Source organism: Olea europaea, chromosome 9, assembly GCF_002742605.1.
Source record: "Olea europaea var. sylvestris chromosome 9, O_europaea_v1, whole genome shotgun sequence".
In the NCBI taxonomy this organism is placed as follows: Eukaryota; Viridiplantae; Streptophyta; class Magnoliopsida; order Lamiales; family Oleaceae; genus Olea; species Olea europaea.
Genome location: NC_036245.1, coordinates 5,395,693 through 5,412,792, shown reverse-complemented (window position 1 = coordinate 5,412,792; position 17,100 = coordinate 5,395,693). Strand labels below are relative to the sequence as shown.

General features: G+C 33.1%; 1 protein-coding gene across 2 annotated transcripts in view; it reads right to left on the bottom strand.

Moving 5' to 3' along the window:
* The window catches only part of LOC111399493 (kinesin-like protein KIN-7K, chloroplastic), an 18,905-nt gene extending 14,428 nt beyond the window's left edge, over positions 1–4,477 (bottom strand). Inside the window, exons 1-9 of one of the 2 annotated variants that reach the window (XM_023026842.1) lie at positions 4,225–4,477; positions 3,516–3,771; positions 3,342–3,439; positions 2,800–2,889; positions 2,641–2,693; positions 1,890–1,955; positions 1,745–1,798; positions 981–1,040; positions 485–563 (exon numbers count right to left, since the gene is read on the bottom strand). In XM_023026842.1, coding sequence (XP_022882610.1) covers positions 485–563; positions 981–1,040; positions 1,745–1,798; positions 1,890–1,955; positions 2,641–2,693; positions 2,800–2,889; positions 3,342–3,439; positions 3,516–3,763 — 748 coding nt within the window. In that variant the 5' untranslated portion in view covers positions 3,764–3,771; positions 4,225–4,477. The remainder of the gene's footprint in view (positions 1–484; positions 564–980; positions 1,041–1,744; positions 1,799–1,889; positions 1,956–2,640; positions 2,694–2,799; positions 2,890–3,341; positions 3,440–3,515; positions 3,772–4,224) is intronic. The other variant, XM_023026843.1, reaches the window with a different exon arrangement.
* Between the last annotated feature and the right edge of the window lie 12,623 nt (positions 4,478–17,100).

The window sequence follows — 17,100 nt, the reverse complement described above, 5'->3', positions numbered from 1 at the left end:
CTAGAAAAGATTGTAATAATTTCATTCGAAGATTAAGAGGATTTCATCGCTTATCTCTCCAACACTAGCAAAATCAAAACCGTACTAGTCAACATAGCCACATTAGCAGTAAATACAAGAAGTAACAATAGCAGTTATGGAGTAACATGGTAATGGTCGCAACAGCACTAGCAACAACAACAATTTGAATCAATGCAGTGATTCCAATCATCGAGTTTCCTAAAATCTTAAGAGGCAAGTAAATTGATCCTACGAAGGATCACAAAAAATGGTACCTAAACAGGTGTATTTCGTTCGTAGCATATGTATAATTATTTTCTTATCTATCTGGGTAAAGCTCTTCACTTATTTACGCTTAAAATGATATATGAATTGTATTCAAAGAACATCATTCTTACTGAAAATCAAATGCAGGCTGTGTGCCCCTCCTCCTGATAAAGGAATGAGCATCCAAACCAAAAACAAAGATGATAAAGCACAGTACCTTCTCCTGTTGCAATCAGGGAGAGGGCATGAGCTGGGGACAATACAACTTCTTCCTTTATTCCTTCGACAAAGGTTCCCTGCAGCAGATCATATCCCAGGAGCAATGATTAATAAGGTAATTTATCTCAGCATTTCTAGATTTATTCTCGATCCAAGGAGATTAAGTGTAGCCATAAAAAAGCTACTTTCATGAGATATACGACTCCATTTCATCAAAGTTGAATGAAACCTTAGCCAGTTAGCCTCTTCTACTACCAGTTATAGTCATCTCCAGCAGATATTCTCTTATCTATACTTCAAACTAGTATTGCATCCATTTACCTCCTCTTCTTAGTTTACTCAAAAGTCCACGGTTTTTTATTTAAGCCCATAAGGCATAATCAGCCCCTCCCCAATATCTTTCCAATATATCTCCTGATCCACCCCAACAATCTGAAAATCGCTTGTGAAGGACATTTCATAATTGTTTGGATTTGAAATCAATAAATTTGTACCTGAGAATCCTCTCTGATTCTTAAATTCTGTCCAGCTGGATTCAACAAGTCGTTAACAACCTGAAATCAGAGTAACCTTTTAAAGAAAGCTTCTTTTTCTTGGATAATGTATGCAATGATATCCTTACAAGTGGAAAAGATAACTAGTATCACATGCAATAGATATTTAAACCAACAACTGCCCAAAAAAACAGAGAACGGGAAATTTCAGGCACTGGTACAAATAAGAGGAAAACGAGAGCAAGGGACTCGGGGGAGGGGGAGGAGTCCCGCTGGTTTAGAAAAAATGTAGACTGGAGAGCAACAGTTTGAAGTCATAAACTGCTGGGCAATAATGAGAAAATAGGAAGGATTCTGAAGTAAAAAGGATGCATATTGGTAAAATTTAGCCCTTGTTTGGGCTCTATTTCAATGAGGTTTTGGGGAAAATGTATTTTGGAATATTAATTTTTTGGAGAATGTGTGGTTAAAAAAGAATGAAAAGTTTTGAGCTTACATGTAATATTATTTTATTGAAAAATGTATGATTGAAAAGAAAAAAGAAGAATGTATTAAAATGAAAATGAAGCCCAAACATGGGCTTAACAAGATACAGAGAGCAGAGCACTATCACAGGGGGATCCAGAAACACAAACATCCAGATAATTATGATTTGAAAGGGAATGCATGACACTAGACACTCCAATTACTCCTTGATACCTGATATGGAGCCACACTAGCTATGCTTCCCAATACAAAGACCTGAATGATGGAAAAAATCTTACCTCGTTGTAGATTTCCAAATATGAGACACGGAGAAGAAACTCTCGACTTGGAGTCTAAAGCAGTCACAAACACAACAATAAGTATTCATTTTCACGACATAATTTCTAATGGAGGATGCAATTCAGGCTAAATCGCTCAAAGTACCTCTTGAATGATGCTGAAAGCATCTTTTACAGCTAATGGTATAATGCCTGGGGACCTCTGGTCACCCTGCAGTGCATACAAGAAGTATTTAAAGATATCAAGTTGCTCTCCAAAAAGAATATGTTCAACTATCAGTAGTTAACATACAATGTATCATGGCTATAACCGAAACAATGGAGTGTATGGAACATGTGCTCCACCAGAAAACAAGAAGGTGCTGGAGCAGTTGGTAGGAGCATCACTAAGCACAAATATGCAGTTAATAAATACTGGGGGTACAGGCACAATTTACTAAACTCCCTTCCAAATACTAAGCTAAGCCACGAGCAATACTGTAAAGGAATATGATTCGCAAATATTTATCTGTGTTTTGTGTGTGAGTACCAAATTCTTGCTGGCTCATCGACATCTGCAGGTTGGGTCATTTTATATATGGTGGTATGCAAAATAAAGTGAGTTAATTTTGACTGATGGCCTGTATTGTCCTTCTTCTTCCCAAAGGATCAACCTGACAGCCAACAATACCAATGAATATGTAGGAATTCGAACTATAGTTTTTTTGTACTAATTTTTCCTGACACATCTAATTGTCCTGGATTGGATCTACTTCTTATTCCAATAGAAACAAAAATTGAGATTGAATTAAAAAGTTTTTGAGTATAGTTGTACATAGAGCAGGATATTGAGATAACATGCTCATATCTCAAAATGTGAAGAAGCCTGAAAGAAACCAAGAAGAAGGTTTTCTTACATGCATGGTGTGTGTCTTCCCACTGCTTGTAACTCCATATGCAAAGATTGTACCTGAAATAAGAAAAACGAAATAGCGAAAACTCCAAAAGATGAAAAGAATGGTACTTAGGAAAAACACAAAATAAAATGATGAAAGATCTTTGGCAATGGTACATACCATTGATTCCTTCCATAGCACCACTGACAACATGCTGTGAAGCAACATCATAGACATGTCGTGTTGTGGTTGTGGGGCCAAATACTCGATCTGGAAATTGTTAAGCATATGCAAGAATCATTTAAGCAATCAGTAGCATGCATCAGGTATATAAAACTAACAATGAGAGTGGAAAAGTTGGTTTTTTAATTATGCAAGGCAATGCATCATTTGCAAATAGTGTAAATGTAAATAGAGTAAGATAGCTAAAAGTGGGAAGGTGTTGGCAGAGAGCTGACCGTGATCCAATAAAAACTACAACAATAATAGAATAAATGAATAATGGAAAAATTAATACCAATACGAACAGCGACATATAACTCAAACGACTTATTAACAGGAAAAAGCTTTGTTTTATAACCATATATAGTTCTATAAATTCAAATTTCAATCTTTATAATACATTCGTGTTTTTCTGCTTTGCTTCTCACATACAGAGTCCATCTTTGGACAATACAAAATCAATAAGATAACAATAGAGCCAAGTAATTAAATAAATATACCATATGCATATGCTATTGATGGATTGTGCTCATTCCTCACTATTGTATCACCATCTGCGTACCATGCAATCTCCTCTCCTAGACGAATTTCTCTTGGGCTGAACAAAGATCAACAAAATTACAAACTAAACTACCAAAATTGAGTAAAACTAGGGCAAAATTAAACATTTTCACCTTAGAGGGCGAAAGCGCACTGTAACTGTAACATTCTCTTTGGATCTCTCAGAATCCAAAGACAAACTTTCTGAGTAGGAGTACAGAACTTTACTTTTCGTAGATGATGATGCCGGTGAGCTCAGACCATCAACAGAGGGTTCTAAAAATTGCTGCGATGATGATGTGGTTGGTGATGACAGCGAATTGTTACTGGCTGCTGCTCTTGGACTAGGTTTTTTAGATTTTGATCCATGTCTTGTTGCCATTAATATACCTTTTAATTTTGTTAGAATGAAGAAAAGGAAAATTAGAAACAAATTAAAACTTAAGTTCGGGCAATCAAAAAGTTCAAGAGATTGCGTATATTTTCCATCATTTCTTAGGCGTTTCATTGACCTTTGAACTTCTACGAATCAAATATCATCTATAGAGAACTATTTAATTCCAAATTTTAGTCCAAAATCCTCATCAAAGATCCGGAGGTATTGAAGGTTGAAAAAATTAACATTACAGATTACACACAACAAAATAAGAAGCAGAGAATAGCAAAAAAAAAAAAATGGTTCAACAACGCCATTGCATAAACAAAAAAAAATTACCTCAAAACTACCTCAAGATTTGGGGAAAATTCATTAAAAGAAAAAAAAACACCAATATATAGCTTCAAAAATGGAGCTCAAAAGGAAAAAATAGCAAAAGGTAACGCACATTGAGATTCGAACAATACCTTTAATTAACGCTTGAACTGAGCATTAAACATAGAAGTACAAATATGTGTGTAAAATACTAAAATGAGATGCTTTTAAAAGATCGGATAGGTGCAACAGAACACCATCATTATCGTTATCATAATCGCCATTCACATTTTACTCCCCCACCGTGTTTTTGTTTTTGTACAGTGAGTGAGAGAGAGGGCTTTTAGGTGGGGGGATGTTTATTCCTTGCCTTCGAAGGGATGCCCTTTTATGAAAGACATCTGATACTGAGTACCGATGTAATTTTTCACATTAACGTTACTTTTATTTTGTTAAGAACTTGTTTGGCCCCATTATATAATAAGAAATTTGGGTAAAATGTATTTTGAAATAGTAGTTTTTTAAAAAATGTGTAATTAGAAAAGAATAAAATATTTTTGATTTACTTATAATATTATTTTATTAAAAATGTGTGTTTAAAAAGAATAGAAAAAATGTATTAAAATTTTAATGGGTTCAAACAAGGGCTAAGATTAAAGAAATGTTTGGAAAATTAAGAGCCTGTTTGGGAGTGATTTTGAGAATTGATTTTTTGATCGTTAAGAAAATGTGGGATCCATTTGTGAGAGAAGAAGTCAAATATAACGGCTGAAATAGTGAAATAACGGTCAAAAAATAATTTTTTGGATGAAAAAATCACTCCCAAACAAGCCCTAAATGGAATGCGTGGTTAATCAAGTTGAACTTTGAGCATATGTATACAAATCAATTCAAACAAACAATCATTAGTTACCCAATAAAGTATAGACCCCATTTGGTAGCAATTTTTTACTTCAAAAAATCAATTTTTTTTTACCTTTATTTCACTATTTTAGCCTTCGTTTTTTATTTCTTCACTCATAGGTGGGATTCACTTTTCTCTCTAATGGTAAAAAATCAATTCTCATGATCACTATCGAATAGACCCATACTTTTGAGGAGAGCTTGAGACACGATGGGCATATTCGGTAGTAATTATGAGAATTGATTTTTTGATCCTTAGAGAAAAAAGTGAGTTCTATCTGTGAATTAAAAAGTTAAAAATAGCGATTGAAATAATGAAATAACAGTCAAAATTTTGATTATTTAAGGTGCAAAAATTGCTATCAAACAAAGACTATGTATAAATCAATTCAAATAAACTATGGGCTTGTTCGAGTGTCATAATTCGGTAAAGAATACATTTTGAAATAGTAAATTAATGAAGAATATGTGTTTAAAAAATAAAAATAAAAAAATTTATATTTTCATTTATTATTTTATTGAAAAATGTGTGATTAAACAATTACTATATGTCATGTCATCGGGTGATTACTTGTGTTAGAGCATCTCTAAGACATTTTAAAAATCATATTTTATCATTTGAAAAGTATCTAAAAATTCAAAAAGTTAAAATTTTGAATTCTTTATATTACACAATCGTTTTACTAATCCAAAAAAATATTTATTATTTTTCAATATCTTTTTATTTTAAACTCCTGTTTATTTTCCATTATTTGTCCATTAAAATAAAAAATATGATCGTAATCTATCATATCAAGTCATCATATTTGACTTTCTATCTCTTACGTGGGGCTCATAACGACTATATTTTTCATTATCATTCTTCTATTAATGTGGTTCAAACGGGACCTAATTAACTTTCTCTAAGGATCCATTTGATAGCATTAAATCCCATGGAAAATGTCATATATGAGAAGTTCGTTTTCTACTTTAACTGTTTAATACAAATGTGAAAATTGAGTTCGAATTTCAACATACAAACACTTAAATTATGTTTTTGGCCAATTCCATGAAAATCGAATTCTTATGGTTTTGGTGATTTTTTCTTTTCCAATTTATATGGAATTGGTTTACCTTTTTCCACCTTTGCTATCAAATGAACCTTAAATTATTTTATTATTTTCTTACATTGAAAATTGGAAAATTTTGAATGCATTTAATTATAGTGATTGAGTTTGTCTCTTCAAATTACTCCCTCTAAATTAAATTATTAATTTAAAGATTATAATTGATCATGATTTTAAATGCTGACTCTTTAAAATAGAGAGCATCTCATATTTAAATAGTCTTTGAAGATACTCTTATAAAGTGTTAAAAAGCATGCATTCTAATATTTTATACGTAGTACAATTTTAATTATCATAATATTTATAATGCAATTTTAATTTATAGGGTATCGTGTAACAAAATTATGAAAAATCAAATAGAATAGATAGCCCCTATTTGGTCCCCCATTTTCTTTTGTAGGAAATGTGTTTTGGAATGATAATTTTTTGAAGAATATGTGGTGAAAAAATTTTAAAATATTGAATTTACGTATAAAATTATTTTATGGAAAGAGTATTGAGTTGAAAATAAGTTTTCGAAAAATGAATTTTTGAAGAAATTGGACTCAACGAGTTTGGGGATGATAGATAGCAAAATGTGATAATATTGAAATTTGAAACTAAATCAAATATTATTATCCCAGGAAATTAAAATTTAATGATCTCCTTCGGTTGGAATTTTCCCAAAAATTGTAAAAGTAATATTTTTTACGAATCTACTACAAGAATAGGGTAGGGTTTAGTACAACAAAAATGATTAGTGTACAGATTTTCGGCCTACAGAAAATTTACAAAACCTCACAAATTGTGGGTCCCATCTGAATATAAACGATGTCAAAAAATTAACCCCACCCCCATGATGTGAGATGTGAATCCCTACTTGTACACCAATTATCACCTAATACAAATATACATTTGACAAAATTCCATTGGCAGTTAATTAAAAATAAAAATGAAAATAAAAAGCTGCTAATCAAGTCCCCATTTTCTAAAAACAAAAATGGGTGAAATAGTATTTTTTTGAAAAATAAGTGGTTGAAAAGAAAAGAAAAAGTTTTTTATTTACGTATAATATTATTTTATGGAAAATTGTGTGGTTGAAAATAAAAGAGTGAAAAATAAAATGTAATGTAGTTGAATTTAATGGGTGCCAAATGGGAGGCCAGAAATTTCCATTTCAACGCCCGAAAATAGCCCATGTTATTGACCCGTGCAACCATTTTAATCCATACTTTTACCCCGGGGAAATACAAACGAACGAAAGCGACTAAAAAGGGAAAAAGGAAGAAAGTGGGGGGACAGAGAGTATACGAAAAAGCGGGCACCACTAGGTAGCACGTGATTAAACTGACTATGGTTCGTGTATGGATTGTGTATGTATAATTTGTATACACACACACAGAGGGAGAGAGGGGCTCAACTGCCATGTTGGAGAGCAAATCCGAGTTGACTGGGAGAATATTGTCTGTGGTGCATGCACATGCATGTAGATTTTGACTTTTCAGTTTCTAGATTTAAAAAATATTGTACACGTCATTTACAGAGTCAACGGTGTTAATCAAGCAATTTGATCTTAAACCGATTATTATATTTGTCTAATCAATTCTCAACAATCAATGTATTCTCAAACTTCATTGAATTATCATATGCCTCCATCTATGCATGTCTCGCTTCATATTTTTTGAACGGTGAAAGTCGAGAAGCAAAACATAACTTTATGATGTTGAACATATAAACATTACAGTTTGACTCTCATTAAATTTATAATTTATTTTTTCCTATTCTTATTAATCACACATTTTTCAATAAAATAATATTCCACATAATTTCAAAATATTTTCTTCCTTTTTAATTATATATTCTTCAAAAAAAATATATATTATTTTAACCATTTAAATTTCAAATAATAGGGGACCAAACGGGCCGATTACGAAAAAAACAATTACACTCAACTAGAAATTAGCTCATTTAATATTCTAAAAATTTAGAAAAAAAAAAAAAAGGCAACGCTGTCTAAAGACTAAAGCGTACAACCGGGTACACTGTTGCAACTTGCAAGGAATCTGGTTCCGAGTGAAGTGCTTTCCCAACTAGTTATCTTTGCGAGTGAAAGTGGCAATAGCAAATAAGTAATATCTGGGGTATTTTAATTATTTGGATAATAATAGTTGTATACTTTTAGCGTACATAATAGATGACATCTTCCTCACATGGAGAGGAGGTGTCAACTATGATGTACACGAAAGGTAGCACTATCCTAGTTTTCCACGTGAGGGGGGTGTCATCTACTAGGCCCCGTTTGGTAGTCATTTTTTTTCAAAATGTATTTTTCTCTTTTTTCTTTTTAACCACATATTGTTTATTAAAATAATATTACACATAAATAAAAAAAATTTCTTTATTTCTCAACCACATATTTCACATCAATTTACTATTCTAAAATGTATTTTTATATAAAAATGTCTATTAAACACGCCCTATATACACAAAAAGTAGCACTGCCCTAGTTATTTTCATTTTATTGGTAAATTTGGGTGCAAATGGGATGGGGGGATAGAAATAAACAGTCACAATAGTCTCGTGCCTAAGGGGTGGAAAAATATATATTTATGGAAAAAAAATTGAAACTTTGGTTCCCAAGCTAATGGACATGTCACAGATTGATTTCAACTTTAAAAATAGTTTTTCTTTCTATTTTTTTTTCCGACTTTCTAATTAAAATGTAGTCCTAGTTCCTCAATTTCGCCACATCTCATTTTGCCCCGGACATACCCCGACCTCCTCGCTCAGCATCAAGGCCCCGTCTCTTACTCATGATCCAAAGTTCCTCCCCTTAGACCTCATCACCCAAACCTCTCGTCTGATTTTGTCCCCCATAGCCTAATAACCTTTTTCCTTTATTGTTCATTTTGTTTTTATTTTATTATACTCAAAATTATATTTTGAATAGCATTTTTTGAAGAATGTGTGATTTAAAAGTAGGAAAAAATTTTATTTACATGTAAAATATTTTATTATATAAATATATGATTGAAAATGAGTGTGAAAAATAAAGTAAATTAAATTAAAGGCCATAAAAACGAGGCTAACTTAAATCATTGCATATAGATGGTCATAAAAAAGATGAATATAAGGTCTCGTTTGGTACACATTAATATAAAAATGAGAATGAAAAATATAGTCGTTACGGATCCCACACAAGAGATAAAAAGTCAAATATAGTGGCTTGATGTGATGGATAATGATCATATTTTTCATTTTAATGGGCAAAATATGAGTAACAAACGAGGGCTAAGTCCTTGTTTGTCGGCCATAAAAATTTAAAATATAATTTTGAATAATATTTTTTGGAGAATGTGTGATTGACATTGATAGAAATTTATGGGTTTACATATAAAATATTTTATTATAAGAATGTGTGGTTGAAAATGATCATGTAACAAAAATTGAATTAAATTAAATATTTTCAAACAAGGGCTCACTAAACGAAGAATTACCATCTGAGTCAAAAATAGTATAAGAGGCTATCTCATTGATCACTTTGTTTTTTTCTCACAAGGAATATAACGATAAAAATCACGACTTGCCTTATTTAACAAAGAACACAATGTCTAACAATACAAATGTATATCCAAATGAAAATTTGAGAATAAATTTTGAAGAGGGCGTAAAGACGACGAACTAACAAAATAGAGTAATAAAGATAAACTATGGTCTAAATAAAAAATAAAGATATAATTTGACTTTGAATCGTAAATTGATCTTTACATTTTGGGACCACTTTTGTAACAATAACAAAATGTTGAGAACCAAAATACTACTTTTTAAAGTTAAAGGACATCTTGTTGCAAAAACCATAAGTTGGAAATTTGCTACACAGTATTTATCCTTTCTTTTTTCCTTAATCTTAATGCAATCTAACGGAATATATTGGGTTTTATGTCCTGAGCAGATGATCACTAAAATTAATTTATTAATTCGTGATAGGCATATAAGAATTTCAAAGGTAGAAGCTAAAATTGTTGCCGCGTGACAAATAAGTATATTGGAATTTGTCTCCTTCAACTGTATGTGCAAGCAAGTTGGTTTGACATCTACCCCCCAGGGCACATCCGAGTTGGTGGAACAATCACTTCGCTGGGACGCTGGAAGCAAGGGTGGGGAGTTCAATTCCTGGAGTTAACACTGGGAGCCATATGGAGAGGAAGTCATTGGTGTGAACAAACGCCCAGTGAGGAGAGCTCTCTTTGCGGAAGGAGTCCAAATGAGTTGTGGGAATCTGGGAGCCAACAAGGGCATATCCTGCGATTTACCTCCCTGAACAGCTGAGGGGCCGGAGGTTCAGGGACAAGGATCTAGTCGGACGCAAGCCCGGACACCTTGTAAAAAAAAAAAAAAGTTGGTTTGACATCTTGTCCCCCAAGGCATGGTCTAGTGGTGCAAAGGACAGGAGTGAAGTTATCTCATGCCTTATTGGCAGTGGCAATGTAGGGTTCAATTCCTTAGACATGGAATTGGACTCCTTGTAGGCGTAGTGTACAGACAACTCTTGTTTCCTGACCTGTTGGGGCATATCTTGCGATTTATCTCCCTCACAAAACCCTAGAGGTGGGGCGGTGAGAGTTTTCAAGGTTGGGGTTCAACCTTTTTTTAAGTTGGTTTGACATCTTCCATAACCCTAGCTGTTAATGGTTATAGGAAAATCATGGTAAACCGGAAAGGAAAATTTCTCCAAAAATGTATTTGTCGAAGCAGAAATGATCTGGACTCTCTAATTTTACAAAGCAAAGTAAATCAAGTGTATTTTCTATATTAAAGGAAATATTGAACAACAATAAGGTGAACCCTCTAATCAAGGAAATACAAATATTTAAACAGATTTTCTAACACTGAAACATACATTTCAACAAATCCATATTGGAGTCACCTATCCTATCTACACTTAAAAACAATTTTATGCATGAATTGATTGAGAGTGTGTTGGCTTCGTACTCATAAATTTTTCTTATCACAGAAGAAGCCAGCTAACTGAATACATATTCATTTGTCTGCCCTCTAAACTATCATTTGCTAAATTAGTTTTTTCTCTTTCTAAGGGATATGACTTCATTAAGTAACTATATTTTTGCGTTCATACCTTAGAAAATAGGAAATAAATCAAATATCTACCGACAAGCTGCTTTTTATATTCAGTAGAATTTGATTAAAAAAAATGGTGAAATATGTGATTGAAAAACTGTAAATCTCATAAAATATATAGCTAAAATTAAGAATAATTTTACTTGTACATAAACAGTTATACAATGGTTTACATGCAAATGAAGTGTCAAAAGGAGAGGGAAATATTTTATTTTTTTGTTTATTTGGTTGAAAAAATTCCGATACAATCATATCTTACCACATCATATGTATACTATTATATCAACTAATTATGTACATATCGTACAATCATAAAATTAATTGTTGATTTTGATTTAAATTTCAATTCAATTTTTTTAATTTAAACAAACACAAGCTTAATATAAAACATTTCAAAAAAGTAATATTGTGTCATCGACACAAATAAAGAGAAATAATTAAGTAGTACATGTTCCACCTAGGTTGCTAATTACCGTAGAATTATTTAAAGCAGGTTCAGTAAGGTACCAACTATTTGTGGCCCTTTGATGATCATTAATCACTAGAAATTTCCGAGTGTATAGGGAAAATCTTACAAGGTATCGTGTGTGTCTGCTAATGCATTTGGAAAGCATGAGTAATAACAATAGACACAAATTCAATTTTGTTGATTCATCGGGCCTATAAGAAAGGTAATACATGAAAATAGCCTGTTGATCAGATCAGGGGCAAACCCAAATGACTTGGGTTAGGGGGTCAAAAATAATTTTTTTCAATTTTAATTAAATAATATTTATATTCATTATTTAATTTTATTATTCACTTTTGTTTATATACACACACAGAAACACAAAAGGGGAGAAAGAGAGCATTTTTTGTTTAAACAAAGAATTTTTAATTAAAAATTATCAAATTAAATATTCTTTCTTTGGTTTTTATATTTTTTAATTTTTCTTTAATTTATTTTTCTTTTTTGTTTTTGTCTGTAGTTCTTTTTTTTTGGGTGTTTCTCTTTTTTTAAATCATTTATTTTTGTATTCGCGTCGGTGTCAAATAAATCTATTTCTTACGTATAGTAATAACAATTCAGTTCGCGTAATTTTCTAAGAATATGTTTTATTCCATTACTTTTTGTTGAAGGTTCTAACATTATCATTTTTGCAGGATGAAGTACCATATGGATGTTGTGTTAAGACGAATAGCAATAAAAGTTACTTGGAACAGTAGTTTTGAAAGTTTTACTACTGTATTGGAGTCGCTTGATAATCGGCGCAGAGATTTGCTACGACAGTCCTTCCTATGGCCCCTATATTAGTTGAGAGGTATGCAATACTCAGGGTAGATCATTAATGCACTACCATGTTAGTTGCTTAATCTAGTTGACGACGATGTCCTCCACTTAGACCTTGGGCAAGGTCGCTAGTTTCTTATGTTTGAGTTTGCCCCGATGACGAGCGATGAAGCAGTTCGCGACATTATTCAAAGAAGCAATAGACAGTCCAACACATTTTCAGGGATAGGGGATAGTGCTTCTACCACAGTTGATTGGCACAATCAGGGAGTGTGACCACATGTTGGACAGGTTGAAACTAAAATTGGTTTATATCCTTAAGAGCATGGTGAGGCATCATCACAAAAAAACTGTGATTGAACTTTTCATTTGGAAGTTGTTGATGACATCTATACATTCAACAGTTACCTATGGGGATAGAGATATTTTGAGGACACCATACACATTTTCACCAGATCACATTCGAAGCCAATGTGTCCTTGTGAATTGACCCTGACAATATAGGTAAATGTTTAAGATAATCAATGTTAAATATTTTACAATAAATATATATATAATAAGTATATCTGTTACAGATCTAGACATACAAGACTATCTCCCTCTTGGGTACCCGATTTACGAGGCGATGGGAGATACACTACCCTCGAATGCATTATTAGCTAGCATTTTGAATGAACGATTGTCCATCTGGCAAACAGTTATCAACTCTCCTCAATGACCTTCAGATGAGTATTATACATTTGTGACTTGTATTGTATGTTGTTTCAAAATCTCAGCATATGATCATTAACTAGTTGAAATGTCAATACATCAGTTTGAAGCCCTAGCTTAGTTGACATCATTGTCGGAGGAGGAAGGTCGAGGTTTGGTGCCGAGTTAGCCGTTTCGCATATTCAAGATGACTAGGATGTCTGATTCTATCCTGAATCGAAATTGAATTGAATATAATTTATTAATTATCATTTTGTATGAGTTACCCTATTTTAATTAAGTTAATAAATTTTAAAGTTGTTATTTGTGTAAAAGCATAGTCCAATTGATCGACAATCACCTTCGCCCTGAACATTACCTTCTTTGAGGGAATCACCTTCATCGAGATCTTCTTCTCCCGTATCTATACACTTTCCTAGTGGATTTCTAGTATATGGTGAGAGTCATTATTTTGATGAACTGTATGTTTGCCTAGCTGGATTTATGGTGGAGGAGATGGGCGTGTTATGAGAGGATGTAGGGGCGCTGCGATGAGAAGAAAGACGAGGTAGCATATTTATGTCATGATGTTGGAGTTCTATGTCTATGAGGCCATTTAGTAGACCTTCAAGATAAGGTTGTAGCATTCTAAGACGATATAACAGGCAGTCGAGAGGGTGACAGATGAGGTGACAAAGAGGATAATGGAAAGGGTGTTGGAAAAGGGGTCCCCACAATTTTAGAGAGATGATGGAGCATTAAAATCAATTTTTGTTATATGTGGAGCGAGAGGAGATAGCCCTAATGAGATCGGGGAGGTAGTGAAGGAAGAGGGGACGGAAGGGGTGGCAATCCCCAGGGTAGAGGGGGTGGAGTTCCCTAGGGTGGAGGAAGTGCTCTGGACGAAAGGGGTGGCACATAAGGAGAGGATGCCCGGCATAACAAAGGGTAGAAAGAGTGTTGTTGATGTGCCGGAGCAGGTGCTCAGCAAGAGACCTAGATTGTCATCATAGTACAGCATTTCTTCATTCACGACTGAGGCGAAAGAGGATGATGTTCGTCGACGGGACATACCTCAATCTCTTCCGAGAGGTTGACGCTACCAAGTGAAAAGTGTGCAAGACAGTGGAGAAAAATTATGCCCTAGTACGTATTTTATGATGATATAAAGTGCGCTAGCTCATCTATACTTTTTTTAACATTTTTTTTTGCTTCTTTTTAAGGGCTACACGATAGCTTAAAGGATAATCTCATATACTTATAAGTGGTTTCATGACATCACCACATTGGCAGCTTGGCTCGCGTGACGATGCAAGTGAAATAGTCCAACTTACGGGTAATGAGTATGCAGTGCCAAAATACATGCTCGAGTGGGTCATAATGATGTGTCAAAATGTCTGGGAAAGGTCATGTGAGAGATGTACACATATATACATTCCAGAGATTGCGAATCATTACTGCTTTGTCGTGGAGATCATCTTTGTTGATTCCACTATATATATGTACGACTCCGATCATTTCTGTTTGACATAGGGTCAGCAAACTTAACCTGAAGCTGATGGCTGTGGTTGTTCCTTTAATGGCTAGACGAGTGGATGATTGTACAAGACAAATTAGCCATCGTGTGGGATACGAGGATTGCGTGACATTCTAGATTGTAAGTATTTATAATCTTTTAATTTGAAATTTTAATTTTTAACTACAAGATACCGAACTGACACATTATTATTTAAATGTAGGGGTATTGTGGCATGTATGTAATAAAGTATATATAATATTCTAGTACGGTGCATAAGGTTGATGAAATCAAAAAATTTCAGATGCAAAATTGGAGAAATGAGTTAGCGTACGATTTGTATGAATTCAATTGTGATCCATAAATATTGTATATTTAATTATTTATTTAACTGTGAAATAATTGTAAATATTTTAAAAAATGTAAATATTATATATATATATTTAATTGTTTATATAATTGTGAAATAATTGTAAATATTATAAAAAAAATGTAAATATTGTATATTTAATTATAAAATAATTGTAAATATTGTAAAAAAAATGTAAATATTGTTCATTTAACAGCAATACTATTAAACATTCGTCTAATTGTCATTTAAGAGAATTTGACTTGTACAAAATTGACGAGTATGCATTGTTGCTCTGCACTTGCCATACCTAGCGATTGAGGAAACTATCTTGGTAGATGATATTATAGACATATGTGAATGTTCAGGACTATGCAATTCAACTTCGGGCGGCAACAAACTATTAAGTGGGAGAATATAATCGAAAACTTCCCATTCGACTTCATTTAGTAGAGAAAAAATAGTCTCATCATACACTGCTCTCCAATAATCAGCTGTGAAATAAGAAGGGCATAATATAGTCTCAATATACACTACAACTACATGTTCACATGGAAAACTTTCCAAGTTAAGTCGACTATAAGTGCATGTGTTATCAGTCGAATCCACAATGTATGCTATATTATGTGCATATTTTACGGAGAAACGCAACTCATTCAGGGGTTCTACATTTAACTTCCTCACAATCTCTATAGCCTTGAAGAGTTTATCCTCTTAAGTCGGTGCTAGCATGCTCGTGCAACTCTATGATGTCGTACGTTGGTCATGAAACTACTGCTATAAGTTGTTACGAATTTCTCAATCGTTGCAAGGATTGATAACTCTCGATTATCATTGAATAATGCATTGAAAGACTCTGCATTGTTTGATATCATCATGTTGTATTGATATCCTAAAAAATGTGAGCGCGCCCATTGCTCAATCCCCATTTTTGTTAGATACTCCCATGCATTGAATGATTTAATTTCTATTTCAATCATGAATTTATTACACTCTTCAACACTGTAAGCTTTCAACTGCTCTCCTAAAAAATGAAACAATACCTTTATCCTGGTAACTAGTCTTCAGGTTGCCATGTATATGGGACATGCAATATCCATAATGTGCCTCGAAGATTTTTGAGCGATATCATTTATTATAGATTGTCCCCAATCAGTTATAAAGGCTAGAACTTCGACTTCCTAGATTACTTCATCCAGCTTTGTGAAGAACCAATGTATCGACAAATCATTATTGCTACGACTATGCTGAATACAAGAGGGGTTACATTACATTTCAAAATTTCTGAATGCATTTGTCCAAGAGCCATGAAAAAAATTGAAAGCAATTCTCACCTTTTGTATTAATAAAAAATGTCGAGCCATGATTAGTTGTTTCCATGTTATGGCAATACCTTGCCAATTTTAGCATAACTCTCATCGACGGAGCCCATTAAGTCGTCCAATGTATATTCTTTGGTCTTCCAGGCCTTTTGGCAGTTCATGACTATTCTGTACTCTTGAAGAACGTCGTTAATGATATTTGAAAGTCTGTATATCGTCTGGGGGTCTTGATACTCGTGCATTATCTGTCAATCAATAAACTATGCTTGGGCTTGCCTATGATCATTTTAACGAATTTTTACTTTCCAAGTATGTTCTCGTGTATAGTTGTGAACTACAAATAACTCATTCATATCCATTTTCATCGCTTGGAAACGCCAATAGCAACTGTCGTCAACGCAAAAATATCAACAATGACTTGTTTGATTTTGTTATTTTGAACTCAAATTTATATTTCAGTGCAATTCGGTACACAATTTCTTGAAAATTTTTCTTTATTTCAAACAGTCAAAACAATTGGTTGAATCCCATGAAACCATTTCATAGAAATTTATTGATATCTTTTTATTAAGCAAATTGACTTCAATTCTTGAATAATCCACATTACTTCTATTTCTATTGTAACATAAGATTCTCATTTTCTGTGAAAAGGGCTCGTATCCATATTTATGATTTTACATAAATAAATCCTTATCATAGAGAATGACACATGAAGAATTAGAGAACGATCCGCTCGAATTAGCCCCTACGCTCC